Source organism: Tenebrio molitor, chromosome 9, assembly GCF_963966145.1.
Source record: "Tenebrio molitor chromosome 9, icTenMoli1.1, whole genome shotgun sequence".
Classification (NCBI taxonomy): Eukaryota; Metazoa; Arthropoda; class Insecta; order Coleoptera; family Tenebrionidae; genus Tenebrio; species Tenebrio molitor.
In genome coordinates this window covers 16,311,527-16,326,975 of record NC_091054.1, presented here as the reverse complement: position 1 = coordinate 16,326,975, position 15,449 = coordinate 16,311,527, and the positions used below count along the sequence as shown (strand labels likewise).

The window sequence follows — 15,449 nt, the reverse complement described above, 5'->3', positions numbered from 1 at the left end:
GAATGAAGATCAAAAGATAATTAATGTATTATAATTATCCATCATACAAATATGTCATAAAGTTTTCAAATATGCTCTGCTGAACAACTTCTTGGGGGAGAACAAGTTGTAAGGTTACAAGGGCTCCCGAGGCCGGGGGAAATTTTTTGTTTCGAAGTTGGTACACCTGGCATGTAGGGGGGATCCTAGTTGTCAGTTTGTTTGGTCCTGCGTGTTTGTCGGCCATTTTGTTCAGTCACAATAAATTTTTCCGATGGAGAGGTCTGCGCGCTCCCGCGCGTCTCCGTTTTGCACAGGAAGGAGAAGCTTTTCTGGGTTCTATCGTGACGGGGGAATGAGACGTCGGTGTGTCACTACACCCCAGAATCCAAAAGACAATCACTTTAGTGGCGTCATTCATTTTCCCCAGCCACCAGAATGTTCAAGACGAACCATTCAGCCGGAAAAGTCATGTCATCTGTTTTTGGGACCGTAAGGGGTTCTTTTTGGTGGATTTTATGCCTAAAAATGCAGAGGCTTACTGCAATACCCTAAAAAAAAACTCAGAAGAGCCATTCAGAACCGCAGAAGGGGAATGCTGACCCGGGGAGTCAGCCTCCTGCATGACAACGCCAGGACCCATACCGCGCAAGTTTTACAGGAGCTGCTGACATCGTTTGGATGGGATATTGTCACCCACCCCCCCTATTCACACGACTTGGCGCCTTCGGACTATTACTTTTTCACTAAACTAAAGGATTTTTTGGGTGGGAAACGTTTTTCCAACAAGCAGGAGGTCAAGGAAGTGGCTGAAAGAGCTAGCGGTGGAGGTCTATGACACTGGCACACAAAAGCTGGTGCCCCGACTGCAGAAATGTCTCGATCTCGACGGCGATTACGTTGAAAAATAGTTTAATATATTTGTGAAGTATTCTGTGAATTTCAATTGAATACAAGCATTTCTCGATCCTACATAAATGTTGTAACCTTACTTTCTGGATGACCCTGGTACATTTGTCTATTCTATTCTACTGTATTTTTTGGTTGTGATTGTCTTTGACACAAGTTCAAGCGGTTCAAACCAGAGACTTGTTCAAACCCTTAAGCATTTTTCAGTGCCAATTAAACAGATTTCTTCTTGGCAGTACTTAAGAAGACTTATCTAACGTAACATTCGTAATATAATGAAACAAAAAAATCATGTTGATTTGTCTTACGATGACAATGACAAATGAGAAAATATTTTAAAGAGTTGTTATATAATTTATATTTTCATTAAATTGCTCTTAGGTAATTAATTAATGTTTATTTAGATAATGAGGAATTATTTACTACTGAGTGAGAAATTATTGGAAGTATTAGTAAAGCAGCTGAAACAGTTTCTGTTTGTGGAATTAACTTCACTAACTCAATCTCATGAATTCAAGAATGATATGATAATGCTGACCATCTCATCTTCAAACATAATGTCTTTTACAGTGTTAACTATAAAAATTTATAACGAAATTGAAACTGTTAGGATTCCAGAGAAAAAAATGTAATACTTAATCTACAATGTAATAAGAAGAATAAAAACCGATTTGTTTTATGTATGTCAAAATACAAGGTTGTTTTGTTCTCACTGCTTTCACAAACAATTCATTATATTCATAACATTATACAGAGCATCAGTACTTTTAAAATTCTGTCATCCATTAAATTGCCACCTACGTTTGATGTAAATAATGGTTTAGTTGATAACAACAGTCTGTTTCTGTTGATGTATGACGTATGCATAACAAATAAAGAATTCCAAGTGATCTGTATTAATTAATAACAAACTTAGACCAAGAATTGATCCTTGCGGTACGCCGTGAGCAACTAAACATAACCCGAAGGAACTCCAATTACAGTTACTCATTGAGAGGGTTTTGGAGTGCGATGTAATTAATTCAGTAGCATTAAAATGAAAATTAGAAGAGAGCTTACTCAACAAAATTTCGATTGATACACAAAAGATTCTATCACAATAACTCGTGATGCTGGTATTCAAAATTCAATTGAGAAATAGTAAAAAAAAAAACGTTTCATTATCTAAGGACAGCCGGGACTTTTGGATTCAGAGAAAGGGCATAAAGCTTTGCGAAACGACAAAATCGACTAACGAAACAGAATAACAATGATTAAAAAAAGCGTAGAGGGATCCTTCTACGAAAAAAAAGAGTGAAATTGGACGTTCTTAGTTCCATTTTAACTCCATCAAGTTCGGAAATATAATATTAGAATACTACGCAGAAGACGCCCACAGTGTAGGCTACCACTCAAAGATGTCGCTCCGTGTTGCTAATCCTAGCTTGATTTATCGTTTCAATATACTGAGACTGGCAGGACTCATGACAGTTACCAAGCTTATAGGAAGGATTTATTCAAGAATGAAGCCTATGATGTCTGCGATAACGTCTTCAACAATGATAGGTTAATCAAGATAATGTAGAAGGCGCTATTTTTCATATCTTTTTCAATTTAGTTGGTTTCATAGCCCACGAAATCCTGTAATGCTTGGATAAGAAACGTGAAAGGGAATGCAGAAACATTAAATAATTATATGAGGTTCAAGCACAAAAAAGACCACTAGGAGATGGCCAGAGATGTATTCAGGAGACTACGGTGCAGACACTTGCTCAACGATGCTATTGCTATTATCAATGATATGAATGATATTTATCGCTACGATAAATCATGGTAGGTTAAAATTGACATACAGGGTAGAAACCAACACAGTGCTTGTCATTTTAATTTTTTTATTTAATACTGAAATTAAAAAACGATGTTTGAATTTTTTTTTGGAAGAACTAAATATAAGCAGAATTATCAATCAACTTCTCAAAAGACAGTTGTGGTTTCCAGTTCAGATAACAGAGTGTAAACGTCGTTTTTTTCTTGGGTAGGGACTGAGACCGCCCCTCTTCTTGGTGTATGGTCTTCAATAAAAAACAACTCAAGCTCTTGGAGCACGCCGAAGATTTGAAATACTTCTACAAAGGGGGCTACGGTAACGAACTCAACGGTAAAGTGGGATGTCCCCCACTGAAAGATCTCTACGAAAAATTCGAAGCGACCGTTAACAGTGGCACCACCAACGGAAACAAAGTGACAGTTTTCTTCACCCACGTCATCACAATCCTGACATTCCTTGTGGCGACGGACATCGTCAAAGACTATCAACCATAGACCTTTAGCTTCAAATCTGCCAACAGTCTTATACGAGTAGAGGTGTTAGATTCTCTCATGGGCTGTGGCCTTGGAGTTATTTGCGCGAAGGCGGAACGATAAACCAGTGAAAAATCTGTAAATAAAAACTGAAAACGCCGACTACTTTAGCGACGCAATAACACGTGGAAGAACACTATCTAAGTAGTCTTAGAGAAGTCCATGAGACGAAACGAACGTAACGAATGACGATGTTTTTTGTCGGTTTGTAGCGCCTACTTGGGACCGATATTCGTCGTTTGCGCACATATAATTCATAGTCCATGAGAAAATCCAACATCTTTTCTACGTTTGGTAATTGCCACGACTATTTCGACTAACGTTTGGTTGCAGATGTCACGGTGGGGAGCGCCACTGTGCCATGTTTTTTCTCAGCGAGGTTCCAGTGGCGAATCTGGAGTGTTCAGTGTCCAGTACTTTGCGGAAATTTGTAATTTATTTGATACCGTACTATATAAAAGTGGAAGAGAGCCATTCTTCTTCTGAAGTGTTAGTAGATGTGAAAGTGGTGGACGAGTAATAGAGTGTGTTTAAAACAATGGTTTATTATCACATGGAAATGTGAAATCATTACATAATATGTACATCATCCAAATTAAAAACTTATCGCTAAAAATATACACTTTTCGAATTTTTGGCATTAGGTATTTTACAAAAACAAATTTTAGAACATGATCGCTTTATTTCTTGAATCGTAAAAACTGTGCAAGGTTCAAATTGATTTCATCATTGGAAATAATACAACGGTACTCTAATGACCCTAAACTAATAATGTGAGTGCTTGCCAAAAAAGTTCCATCGATGTGCACTTCACTTCGCTTCTCTCATTTCAAGTCTTTGAAAGTGCGTGGGTCAAGTCTCCGACTACACTGTGTCTATGCGGTTTTTACAAAAGGAGAATCTGATTTATTGTAGATTGTCACGTGGCGAAGACTTGCCCTTCTCTGTTTCGTTAAAGGTTCATTGTAAGGCTTCGGTTTCGTAAAATTGAACTTTAGTCGTCGTCGCAACAGTATCTACAACACCTCCTGCATAAACAGACACATAAACAACACAGGAGGAGCAGCACTGACACCACGGCCGTCCCGACATAAATCCAATTGATCTCGGGGCTGTGCTCCGACACGCACAGCTCGGCCGACTCGTCGCTGAAGACTGGACCTAACACAAACAACACCCCAATTTGTATAAGAATTTATCACAACTAGTACCAAATAGAAAAACAATACAGTACTACCAACCTTTGTGATCTGTGACGTTGGGGCAATTTACCACCCCATTGCAAACAAGTCTCGCCGGTATGCACAACCCTGCATCTCCGGGACACGCAAACTCGCAGCCTTCCACATTGTCTTCAACGGTACCACCTTCCGTGAGTCTCGACGACATCAGACTACCATCTTGATTCCTGGGTAAGTGAAAGAGCTCAGTCCACGCGATGGTGAACGCTGCTCTCGTGGGCGAAGTCCTACCAATGAACTGGATTGTCACTCCAGGTTCGATTCCATCTGGACTTAACTCAGCTGCTGACAGTACCGGTAGCTCTTTGACCAGAGAGACATTCTCCCCACAGATCGACAAGTAAGGGTCCAGTCGTCCTTTGAGGAAGATGTCGACGATGCCGTCATCGCAAGCTTTGGAGGAGAACTTGATCCGGTCGAAGTGCAACCACAGGTCTCGCTCTCTGTTCACTTTGATCTCCCAGATGCACCTGATCGATTTGGGAGGCTCCACATATCCTATCGCTTCGTAGTAAGGATAATGGATCTCGCCGTTCAGGACTGGTTGGATGATCGGGGGACCGCACAGAGGTCCGTGAACGAATTCGTAGTTGGCTTCGAAGAGAGGAGAGTTGTGCTTGAAGTAGCTCAAAGCAGAGTGAGCACTGTCGACGATGAGTTGCAGATTGAGTTGTTCTCCTCTCGAGATGATCTGAGTCGAAGAGGTGTGCTTGCTGCAGAGACAAGTTACATCGCCACTTTGTGCCGCTTTGGTGAGAGTGATCGGAGGATACGAGGTGTTAGCTCCTGGAGGAAGAGGCTCCCAGATCACTAGTTTGTCGACTCGATCCTCCAAACAGTTCGAGCAAGGACCTTGATTGTATGGATTTTCTTTAAAGTGGAGACTCGTGATGGTGAGGATGACGCGAGCGAAGAGTCTCTTGTCGGTGACGAATCGGTAAAGACATTGAACGTCTTCGCTCGATTGAGCTTGTTTGTAGACCAGAGTGTTCAAGGGAGACCTCAACCACCCCCTCGTCTGCCTCCACGAGGCGAAGACCTCATCGCACGGCTTCCCCGGCACCGGCTCTCCCAACTTAGTGTTGTTGAAGAAGTCGTAGTGGGCCCAGTAGTACAAAGACGAGCCGCTGTAGCTCCCCGTTTTGCTCTCGAACCTGACGAAGAGCGCGTTTCCGGTCGAAACGAAGTCGTGTTTCTCCATGGCTTTGGAGAAGGTATCACAGAAAGTCTTGATAATTTTGGAGTCGTCGGGCCAGGATGCATCGTACAGGGTGAGGGATTCGCCGCAGTCGCTCTCGATGGGCTGTATGGGTGATTCGATCCGGTTTATCCGGAAGCTGAAATGTCAGGTTGTTAGCGCGTGAGCGGGGTCGAGGGATGTGCGGACCTGGGGAAATATAATCTGACGATCTCTCCGTCTTCGCCTTGCATTAGATATGTACAGCTGGTGTGCGGCGGGTACCAGTGGGCCACCGACAGGAAGATTCCTTCGGAGTCCCCGGATGCTCGGAGGCTCTCCGAGGAGAGGAGCCAGTCGCAGGTGCCGTTTCGACTGCCTGCAGTGTCCACGTGACCCGGCCAGTTGCCGACGTTGAAGTGGAAACCGGTGTTGAGCAAAGGGCCTGCGAGAAAGCGAAAATTAGTTTTGGGGCAAAGGTACATTTTCATCAAAACGTTTCGTAGATTTAATTAGATTTAAGAAGCAATGTGACAAGGTTAACTGAAAAAAATATATTTGAAAAATTTTTCAAAGGTTTGTATAAATCTTTGCTTGAGCTATCTCTTATCAATTAAGAGAAATGTGTAAGCGCGGTTAATTTACCCATATTTAATTTCGTTAAAAAATTAAGCTCGCTAATCTAACGAATTAAGAAATTAAGAAATTAAAAGTAATAAAAAAAATAGTCGTACCTTAGGCTATAAAGAAATTAAGATCTGAAGTTTAGGATTTCAAAGTATAAAACATAAAATGATCGAGGCGAGCTCACTACAGCGCGATGTACTCGGCACAGATTTATCGTTATTGCGCCACTCCCTGGTGTCATTCTTGATGAAAAATTAGGAATTTTTCTTTTGTAATAAATTTTTGTTTGGAGAAAATCCATTAATTTGTTTTTGAATTAACTGGAAACAAACAGATAGTCCGACAGACGAGCAAAAAGTCTAAAAATCATCAAGGTATCTTCTGTATTGCGTAAATAATTCGCAGCTCGTAAATTTATTCAGATTTCAAAGTAACAAGCACACATTTCCATTTTATTTATGTGTTTCTATTCTGTCTCTTCAGACTGGTGTAGCTCTCAGTACATGTCATAACATTCTTAAAAAGAACTTGCATTGACATCCATACAAAGTAACAACTGTACAAGAGCTCCTCCCTAATGATCGTGAAAGCCGCATAACTGATGTTATTTATCTTTCTCTTAAGTGCACAATAAATACGTTGTTGAGAGTGTTAAGACATATCAATAAGTAATGCAATTCATTATTTAAAGCACCTGTTTTGTTAAGCTAGGCAACCAGTAAAACCAATTTGTTTTGAGGGTTACATATCGTAGATCATACTAACAATATTCGATTTTGGTGAAAGAGTCGGCAAACTTTCAAGGCGTACTCGGATCCCACATTCATTTTTAGACACTCTGTACTTTTTATAACTTCAAAATCTTATTGTTTGATCATTTTGCTAAGTGATGTGCTCTGTGCTATGTGTTATTCCTCTTTTCATATATTATTTGTTAAACACATTTGCTGAATTATCATACTTTTTCTGTCTATCTTTCCACAACTATAATGCTCCTCATACTTCTTTTTTGAGCAACCTTATATTATGTTCTCTTCTCTGCATTTTTTCCCCTGTATTTTATTACATACTTTGTTTCTTCCTACGTATTATTTTTACTTATTCTTTTATTGTTTCCTAAGCAGTGTTTTCGCTTTTTAATTTTAAAGTATTTTTGAACAATATATTTTTCTATCTGATAAAAAAATAGTTTGGAAACCTGAGAATAACATTGCTTAGTTTCTTCTAATTTCTACATATTCTTCCTATTTCTTTTTGCTGCACACGTTTGTTTGTGCTGTTATTACTTTTTCAGTTTTCTTATTTTTTCTACTGTCAATTTGCGTTATATTCTTTGAAAGATTTGTTTATTTCTTCCTTCACTGTTTTTCTTCTACAACTGATTTCTTATACGTTTTTCTTTTAATTTAACATGTTTTTCTTATTTATTGTACATTACTTACACCCCCTGTATATTAACTCCCTTACAACACTTTTCTTTTCCTCTCACATGTTTATTGCTCTTTTCACTTTTTTAAACTTTCTGCCAGCTTCTATTTTTTAAAATACATTTTATCACTTTCCTTCCTACATTTATCTAATTTTCCCATTCGTCATTTCCTTTTCTCGTTTAATTAACAAATTTAGCCAAAGAAATATTTGTTAGACGGTGCCATCGTGTTATTGTTAGTAATGAAATTTTTACAAGTAGGTCAAGATAAATGAATTTAATTAATGTTAATTTATAAGGAAAATGTGTTAGTCACATGTGGCTGAAAGTTTTAACGAACTTTGGAACCTTCCAAAACAAGCCTCCTGTTATTAATTTTGAGCGCCCCTCTGCAAAGATAATGCTGACAGTTTTAGAGTTAGTTTAAAGGGCGATTCACTAGGCGTGACGTATACGGGGTGTTATGAAATTAATAAGCCCTTTAATTGTCCGAAACAAAGCACAAAATGAAATAAAATCACGAGTGCTGTGAGTTGCTATTTAGTAAATTCGAGTGAAAATAATGTTATAATCTGTAGTAGCATCTTTCTTCAAAATATTTTTATTCCAGGGCTCTCAAGTTTCCAGCTTAAAAACCTCAAATATATTTTATGATGTTTTCTACTCGCATAAATGTGAAATATAATCTATTTCGATTAAATAATACAAATGTTTCAGTATTTGCGGCATTAATGTTTTATTTACTTTTAATATCCCTTCGGTTTTTCTCATGTTACACTGACGCCATTATCCTCTTTCTTGTAAACCAGCAGAGATGCTCAAACCGCAGAGTATCTCATTTACACCAAAAACTCTAATGGACGGTTCGTATTATTTAGTAATCTCTAATTCGGAGTTTGAAATCACCGGATTTAGTAGGTACTTGCATATGAAATATTCCACACTTGTGAATATTTCATTGTTATTATAATATATGCATTTTATATGAACATTTTCATTAAATATTCAAGACAGTTAGCTGAAAAATCAAAATTGGAATTTTTAATAAATTGCATTTACTGTGGCGAGTGTTTTGTGTGTTGTGGCGAGGAAATTGGGAGCACAAAGAAAAATGAAAAAAGTACTAATTGACTCTAATTAACGCGTCGAATTTATAAAGGGGTTAATAAATTGGTGGGATTAAATAAAATGAAAAATAAGAGATAAATTGATTTTCGTCGACGAGGAAAAAATTAATTGGGGAGAGAACCGAGAGATTTCGGTTGTATTAAAAATGTTTTTTTTTATTGTGCCAGACGGAACATCTGCTTGAAGCTTCAAATATTAAACTATAAAATGTCTTAATTTTTTTTTGAAAAGAAATTTAAATTCACAGTAACTGGTGTTTAAAAATAAAACTGGTCACGAGCTCTCTTGTTTTCTGTATGTTCGTATGTTTTGTAAATTCACATAACCTGTCTTATGAAACCAAGCTTCATCAGTAAAAAATTCAGAGATTCTTGACCAGAAATTTATTTAGAATTTTGTAACTTTATTAGACAAACGTTATAAATTACCAAGTGAATTATAACCAGGACTAAGGAGCACCCTATTCTAAACAAGCATTATTTATTGCTCTCCAGGTATTTGAAACACTTCACAGTAAGCTGGTTTAAAGTTTCCAAACAATATTATTTACTTTTAGCTATTGGGAAAGTTTCAAGTAAATTTTAAGCTACAGAGATTTTTCCACACTCACGAAGAAGCTAGAAACTTATTAGTTATTATCCATTTTCAAATGTTTGTCTGTTTGCGTTTTAATTAGAACTATGAAGACATGTCTTTTAAAGCATTTTCAAAATATTCCCAAGTCCTTAATTTTCTTGGTAAGTTTATAAATTCTTTGCATTTTGTACACTTCTGAAACAAAATATTTTTTATGTGGGTTGGCATTGATTTTTAAATAAACTCGTAAAACTTTACCGCCGCACTCCAAGCCCCTGCAAGGCCGCATTAAAAAAACCGTGTCCTCCATTCCCCTCCAGATGAGAGGTGTATTAACGCTTAAACGAAAAACTTTATCCATTCGTCCATAAATTCTCGCGGACCCCGCTTGTAGTTACATCGTGATCACCCCTTCAGCAGGAAAATAATTCGGTGCGAGGGCGGTTGTTTCTTGTTTGTTGCGGAAACGACGGCGTTACTCGCCGATAAACCGGGAGAAGGAAGAAATAACAGGAGGAAAAGACACACTTTTTACCTGCCGGCGACGAAACGAACTCGACGAAAAGGTCCTGGGATGTGCCTATAATGGAGTAAGGGAACTTTCCCATCCCGCAGAACGTCCCAATAACGGGACTCAACTCGTTCTTGCCGTCGTAGATTTTTATGTAGTCGTAAGGGCAATTCTCCTGGCCTGGAAACGCAACACAAAATATAAATCAATTCGGTGAAATGTGAAAGTTTGATGTTGGCAAGTAATGTACATATTTGAATTGCCAATCGGGAGAGGCGGGACGACCAGTCACAAACACTAAGGGCCACGTTTCAAATATTATCATATAAATAAAAAATAAACAAAAACAAAAAGTGTAACCTATATGAAATTGTTTGCTTTTCTATAGCGCTATACGAAAAATTTACCCGAAAAAAAAAACATCAAAGTATTTGAGACTCCTTGTGCAATCATTTTTAAAATTTTTCTAAGTTAGTTTTAAGGGGCCTTTACATACAGGGTGTTATTGAAAGTTGTACAGATATTTTGACCACAAGCTACTCGCTTCATGTAGAACCCGGAAAAAATATCTAAAAAATTCTATGTCAAAAAGTAAAATGACATTTATTTTTTTAGCTAAAATTTTTTAAAATTGCCTTTAGTTTTCTACGTTGTCTTACAACCTCGTAGGTAAAATTTCGGCACATTTTAAAAATACACCCTGTATATCATGTTTTATAAAATGTACGCCAATGCGAAGTAACCTATAGGAAATATACTTTAAAACAAGGAAACCGCATTGGTGTACGTTTTATAAAATATGATATACAGGCTGTATTTTTAAAATGTGCCGAAATTTTACCTACGAGGTTGTTTGACAACGTAGAAGATTAAAAGCAATTAAAAAAAATTGTAACTCAAAAAATAAATAAAAAATTTTTTAGATATTTTTTCCGAGTTCTACATGAAGCCAGTAGTTCGTGGTTAAAATATCTGTACAACTTTCAATAACACCCTGTATTTTCAACAAATATGACGATGTCTCCCTTTTCGTTTGACTTAAATCAAATCTGTAAAAGCAATGCAAGATTTAAAAAGTTTTAATTTAAGAAAAGAAATACTATTTCATATTTTTGAAAATGATGGAGGCGCCGGGATATTTTCTCCGGAGAACCCTTAATATCTTTGACACTGTTTCAGCAGGACCAAACATGTTTACTGTGTTGTAAAGATCCAGTTGGGACGAATCGATTGCAGAAATCTGCATGATCCTATCTTTGACGTGGGTTAAGCAAATTGCAATTATCTATTTTGCAAATATTGTCACGACAGAAAATTCGTGCAGATCAAGACAACAATATCTAAATCAAATTTGAGAACTGTTTTTTTATAGAATTAATTGTAGCTTTATCTTTAATATTAATTCAAGAATGTAATGCTTTGTAAAAATGGTGGAGGTGCGGGAATATGTTTTAATGAAAACTACAATATCTACCTTACAGTCGGAGTTAGTTTCATTCTGAAAGCTTTGTTTTACAGATTTTATATCTTCATTATAATTTAAGACATATCACATCTGAAAACTGTCTAATAGATTTAGTCATGGTGAATCTGACTCAAAAAACCGCATGCCTCGCCTCTATAACAGCGATGGAAAAAGCTGCATTTATATGGAGTGCAAAAATGTGCCAGGAAATGTTTTCAATGTAAATCCCGATATCTCGTTTATGGTTAGAGCCACATCAACATTGAAAACTGTTTTTATAGATTTAATTATGTCGAATTGAATGGGGAAAAGCTAATAATGCTTTATCTAACAGCGGTGGAGGAAATTGCATTCATATGCTTTGGTAAAATGATGGTGATAAAAATAACGACATTTCCCTTATGGATTGGGCTAGATGAAATTTGAAATTTGTGTTTTGTGGATTTGGTTATGTTAAATCGAATGCAAAAAACGCATTGCTGCACTTTGCATTTATATGGCTTGCAAAAATAGCGAAGGTGCGAGGGAATTTTTTCAGGAAAAATAACGACATCTCTGTTGGTTTGAGGTAAATCTAGTTTGGAAGTAACAGATACTTAGAGCAAAATGGAAGACACTTCGAGCCATTTCTTTCATTTTCATTGCCACTTTTTTAATTGAGTCACTGATGTTATTAACCTTATCATTATTTTATTATATCTATTTCGTTTTCTTTGTAAAGCACCTATTTTGTCAAGCTAGGCAACCAGTAAAACTAATTTGTTCTGAGGGTTGCATACTAACTTTATCCGATTTCTGGTGAGAGTCGGCAAACTTTCAACGCCTACTAGAATCCCAGATTAATTTATACACACTATATGGATTTAATAATGATCATTTGAAAATAAGACACTGTCGCTAAGATTGACTGAAAAAATTGCTATTTATGTGGCCTGTAAAAATGGTGGAGGCGCCAGGATTTTTTTTCAATAAAAGCAACGATATCTCCTTTACAATTTGGGGTAGAGGAAATCTGAAAACTGCGTTTTGAAGATTTAACTATGGTGAATCAAACGCGAAAAACTGCATGATTCTGTCTTTAACACTGGTTGAGAAAATTGCTCTTTCAATATTTGGTGAAGTTATTTTTTTATTTATTCAACAAAAACAGGGACATCCAGAAGACTAAAAAAAGTTTTAATTTGAGCTTTTTATGACAAAGTTGACAAATTCAATCTTTCATTTTGATTTTTAGTAATAAATAGAAATTTATTACAATGTAAGAATATTCTATTAATCGCCTCCCCCATTCCTTTAAGCCCATTTCCGAGATTATATCTCTAAAGCACTAAGTCCAACTGGAACAATTTTTTTCATGTTTAATTATTATTCAATGTTCGTGTGGTTCTACTAATTCACAGCAAATCTGCCAGATAACATCTCCTCGAGGATTGTTCACTACCCATTAAAAGTTACGCACCCTGAAAGGGTTTAATCTGCGGTGCGAAACGTGTTTTTCTGGTGTTGCCTTCCCAAATTGGAAACGTCGGTGGTTGTTTATATGGGGAAAGGAAAAAACCTTTGCGTGTGCAACGATGGTAAGAAGTGTTTGTTAGTTGATAGGACGGACGGAGTTAGCGGTGTAAACACAACGATAACAATAACTCTCACGCCCTTTTTATGGCCTCACCGCCTCCACCACTAGTGCGCAGCAATAACATCTAAGGAATCGCCGTTACTGTTGTTGGATAAGGGATGAGAATCTGATGTGAGACCACTTCTGCGATACAACGCGGATAACGAACACGATCTGGTATCGTTCGAAAAGTGCCAGCAGGAGTGCTGTGCTCTAGATATATTCTGAGTGGTAATCGGGGGAAGGTTTTGTGATAAACGCATTTAGGAAATATTTATATTCATATGTTTGCTGGTTTCTGTTTTGTAAATTTTCATCACCTCCAACGACTTTGTTTTCAACTCAGTATCATTTTGCACGTCCCACGATAAAAACATTTTTCATCAGTTTAGAAAAATATTTTCATCACATCGTCACTGTGTCTGATTTGTTTCAGTTTATGAAACAACACAAAGCGCCGCAGTTTATACAACATTGAAAAACAAAATGCTAAATAAATTTGTTTCACTCTACAAAATTTCAATGCGGCAATTTTTACGGTTTGCAAACTTTTGCATGAAATTTGAAGCAGTACTGCAAAGTAGAACAAGGGAGTCAAGCAACTGTTAAATCTTCAGAGTAATGAGTAAAACGAAAATTCATGCATTATGTCTAATATGTACTTTCCTCTATTCATTTTGTAAATATTTTTTACTCAACAGAATTTTTTCTTCTCCCTTTACTTATAGAATAAAAATGACATTACAAGTATGTTATATAAATTATGTTTTCATCGATTGTCTTCCGACAAAGTCTTAAAAGAAAAAAAAAAGTACTTGTTAGCGTTAGCTTTTGAAAAGCTGTCTACTTTTTAACAATTTTCTATTTCAACGTGCTACACTTTTGGCGGTAGAGAATGGCATGAAAATATTTTTTCCATTTTGCATGTTGTAGAGGGCAACGTACAGTTGTAATCGTAATTTGCCTGCGTGCTCTGCGTGTTTCTTCTTTATTAAATTTTAACTTCTATTTAATTGAAAATTACGATGGAATTTTAAACGAAAGACACAAATTATTTGTTTTTGTATGCGGCTAAAAATAATCTGGATCTGTTTTAAATAAGAAGAGTGGAAAGGGAAGTCAACGTGTGCAAATCATGGAGATAGATAAATAAATTTAGTTATGCATTACTAGATACTCTGAATGTATTTGGAATAGGCTATATAAAAAAAATGATAATAAAAAATAATTTGGTATTAGTTACTTAAGCTTATTCCGAAACCGAATCTTCGTAATTTTCAGTTTAGGTACTATATTAAGAAGTAATAAGAATAAATTTATTATTCAGGTTCTAGCCCAAAATCCCACGCTTTTCTTTCTGGCTGTTCATTTAGCAATTTAAAGTGATTTGTTTGCCTGTATGATTGGTTGCCGGTCTACCCATCCAGTAATATTTCTGATTTAGTATAAATCGAGTCAAACTTATTTTAGCAATTCTTGACTACTAAGAAAAATTGATTATTAAGTACAATTTAAATTAACAAAAATAAGAAAAAATGAGGGAGACAAAATATTTGTTTTTTGTGAGCTAGCTAAGCACGATATAAAATTGAAAGACTTTAGACAATGAGAAAAATACTAGAATTTCTATTTTATCTTTGTTTTTAATTACTTTTATTAAAATGAAATTTTTGACATTTCTTTAGGGCGTCTGTTATTTTTTACTTTATTATGAAGAAGTTAGTATTTTTTTAATTTCAATTCTCACTATTTGACCAAGTGTCGGAGAAAGAGCTCCAAGTAGCTAAACGTTATTCAAAAATCAAAAAACCATTGTGGTGCAAATAACATACATTTTTCATGACATTTCCTATTACTTATCACAGTGACAGATAAGTCATTTGCACCATAATGGTTTTTTGATTTTTGAACAGTGTTTAGTTGGAGATAAAATAAGACCGGAGATATTATAAAGAAACATCTAAATATTTTATTTGTTTGCCGAGACGTGCATTACTGGAAAAGCTTCATGAGATTTTGTTGCTTGTTGTGTGATTTAATATGTGTTTCCAATATTCCATAGAATATATTTTTTTTATATTCTTCTCGAAAAATATGCATGGATTTATTGTACCTACACCATAACATGCATCCTGAAACATCTCCATCAAAAATTTAAATACTAAATTTAATATCATAGATTTTATCAGTAAAAAATTGCTATTTGTTTGATAACTAAATGCACTCAATTCCTATAAAGTATTATCGCGGATTTTACAATAAACCCAACAATTGCGAACTAATCAGCAAAAATAATTCTGCATAAAATTATTGCACTTTCAAATTGCATTTGTTTGTAAATGATAATTTGATTGAACAATTTAATACTTATAATAATATATCAAGTAGATTGTGCAATATTGTATACAGTGATGATAAAGTAACGGACAAAACAAAACAAAAAAAGCATCGA

At 36.0% G+C, this 15,449-nt stretch overlaps 1 protein-coding gene across 1 annotated transcript in view; it reads right to left on the bottom strand.

Annotated features, from left to right (window-relative positions):
* Positions 1 to 3,766: 3,766 nt before the first annotated feature.
* LOC138138613 (uncharacterized) overlaps positions 3,767 to 15,449 on the bottom strand; it is a 151,061-nt gene continuing 139,378 nt past the window's right edge. Inside the window, exons 5-8 of the mRNA XM_069058599.1 lie at positions 9,942 to 10,097; positions 5,857 to 6,091; positions 4,470 to 5,806; positions 3,767 to 4,389 (exon numbers count right to left, since the gene is read on the bottom strand). Of these exons, the coding sequence (XP_068914700.1) occupies positions 4,223 to 4,389; positions 4,470 to 5,806; positions 5,857 to 6,091; positions 9,942 to 10,097 (1,895 nt within the window). The 3' untranslated portion in view covers positions 3,767 to 4,222. The remainder of the gene's footprint in view (positions 4,390 to 4,469; positions 5,807 to 5,856; positions 6,092 to 9,941; positions 10,098 to 15,449) is intronic.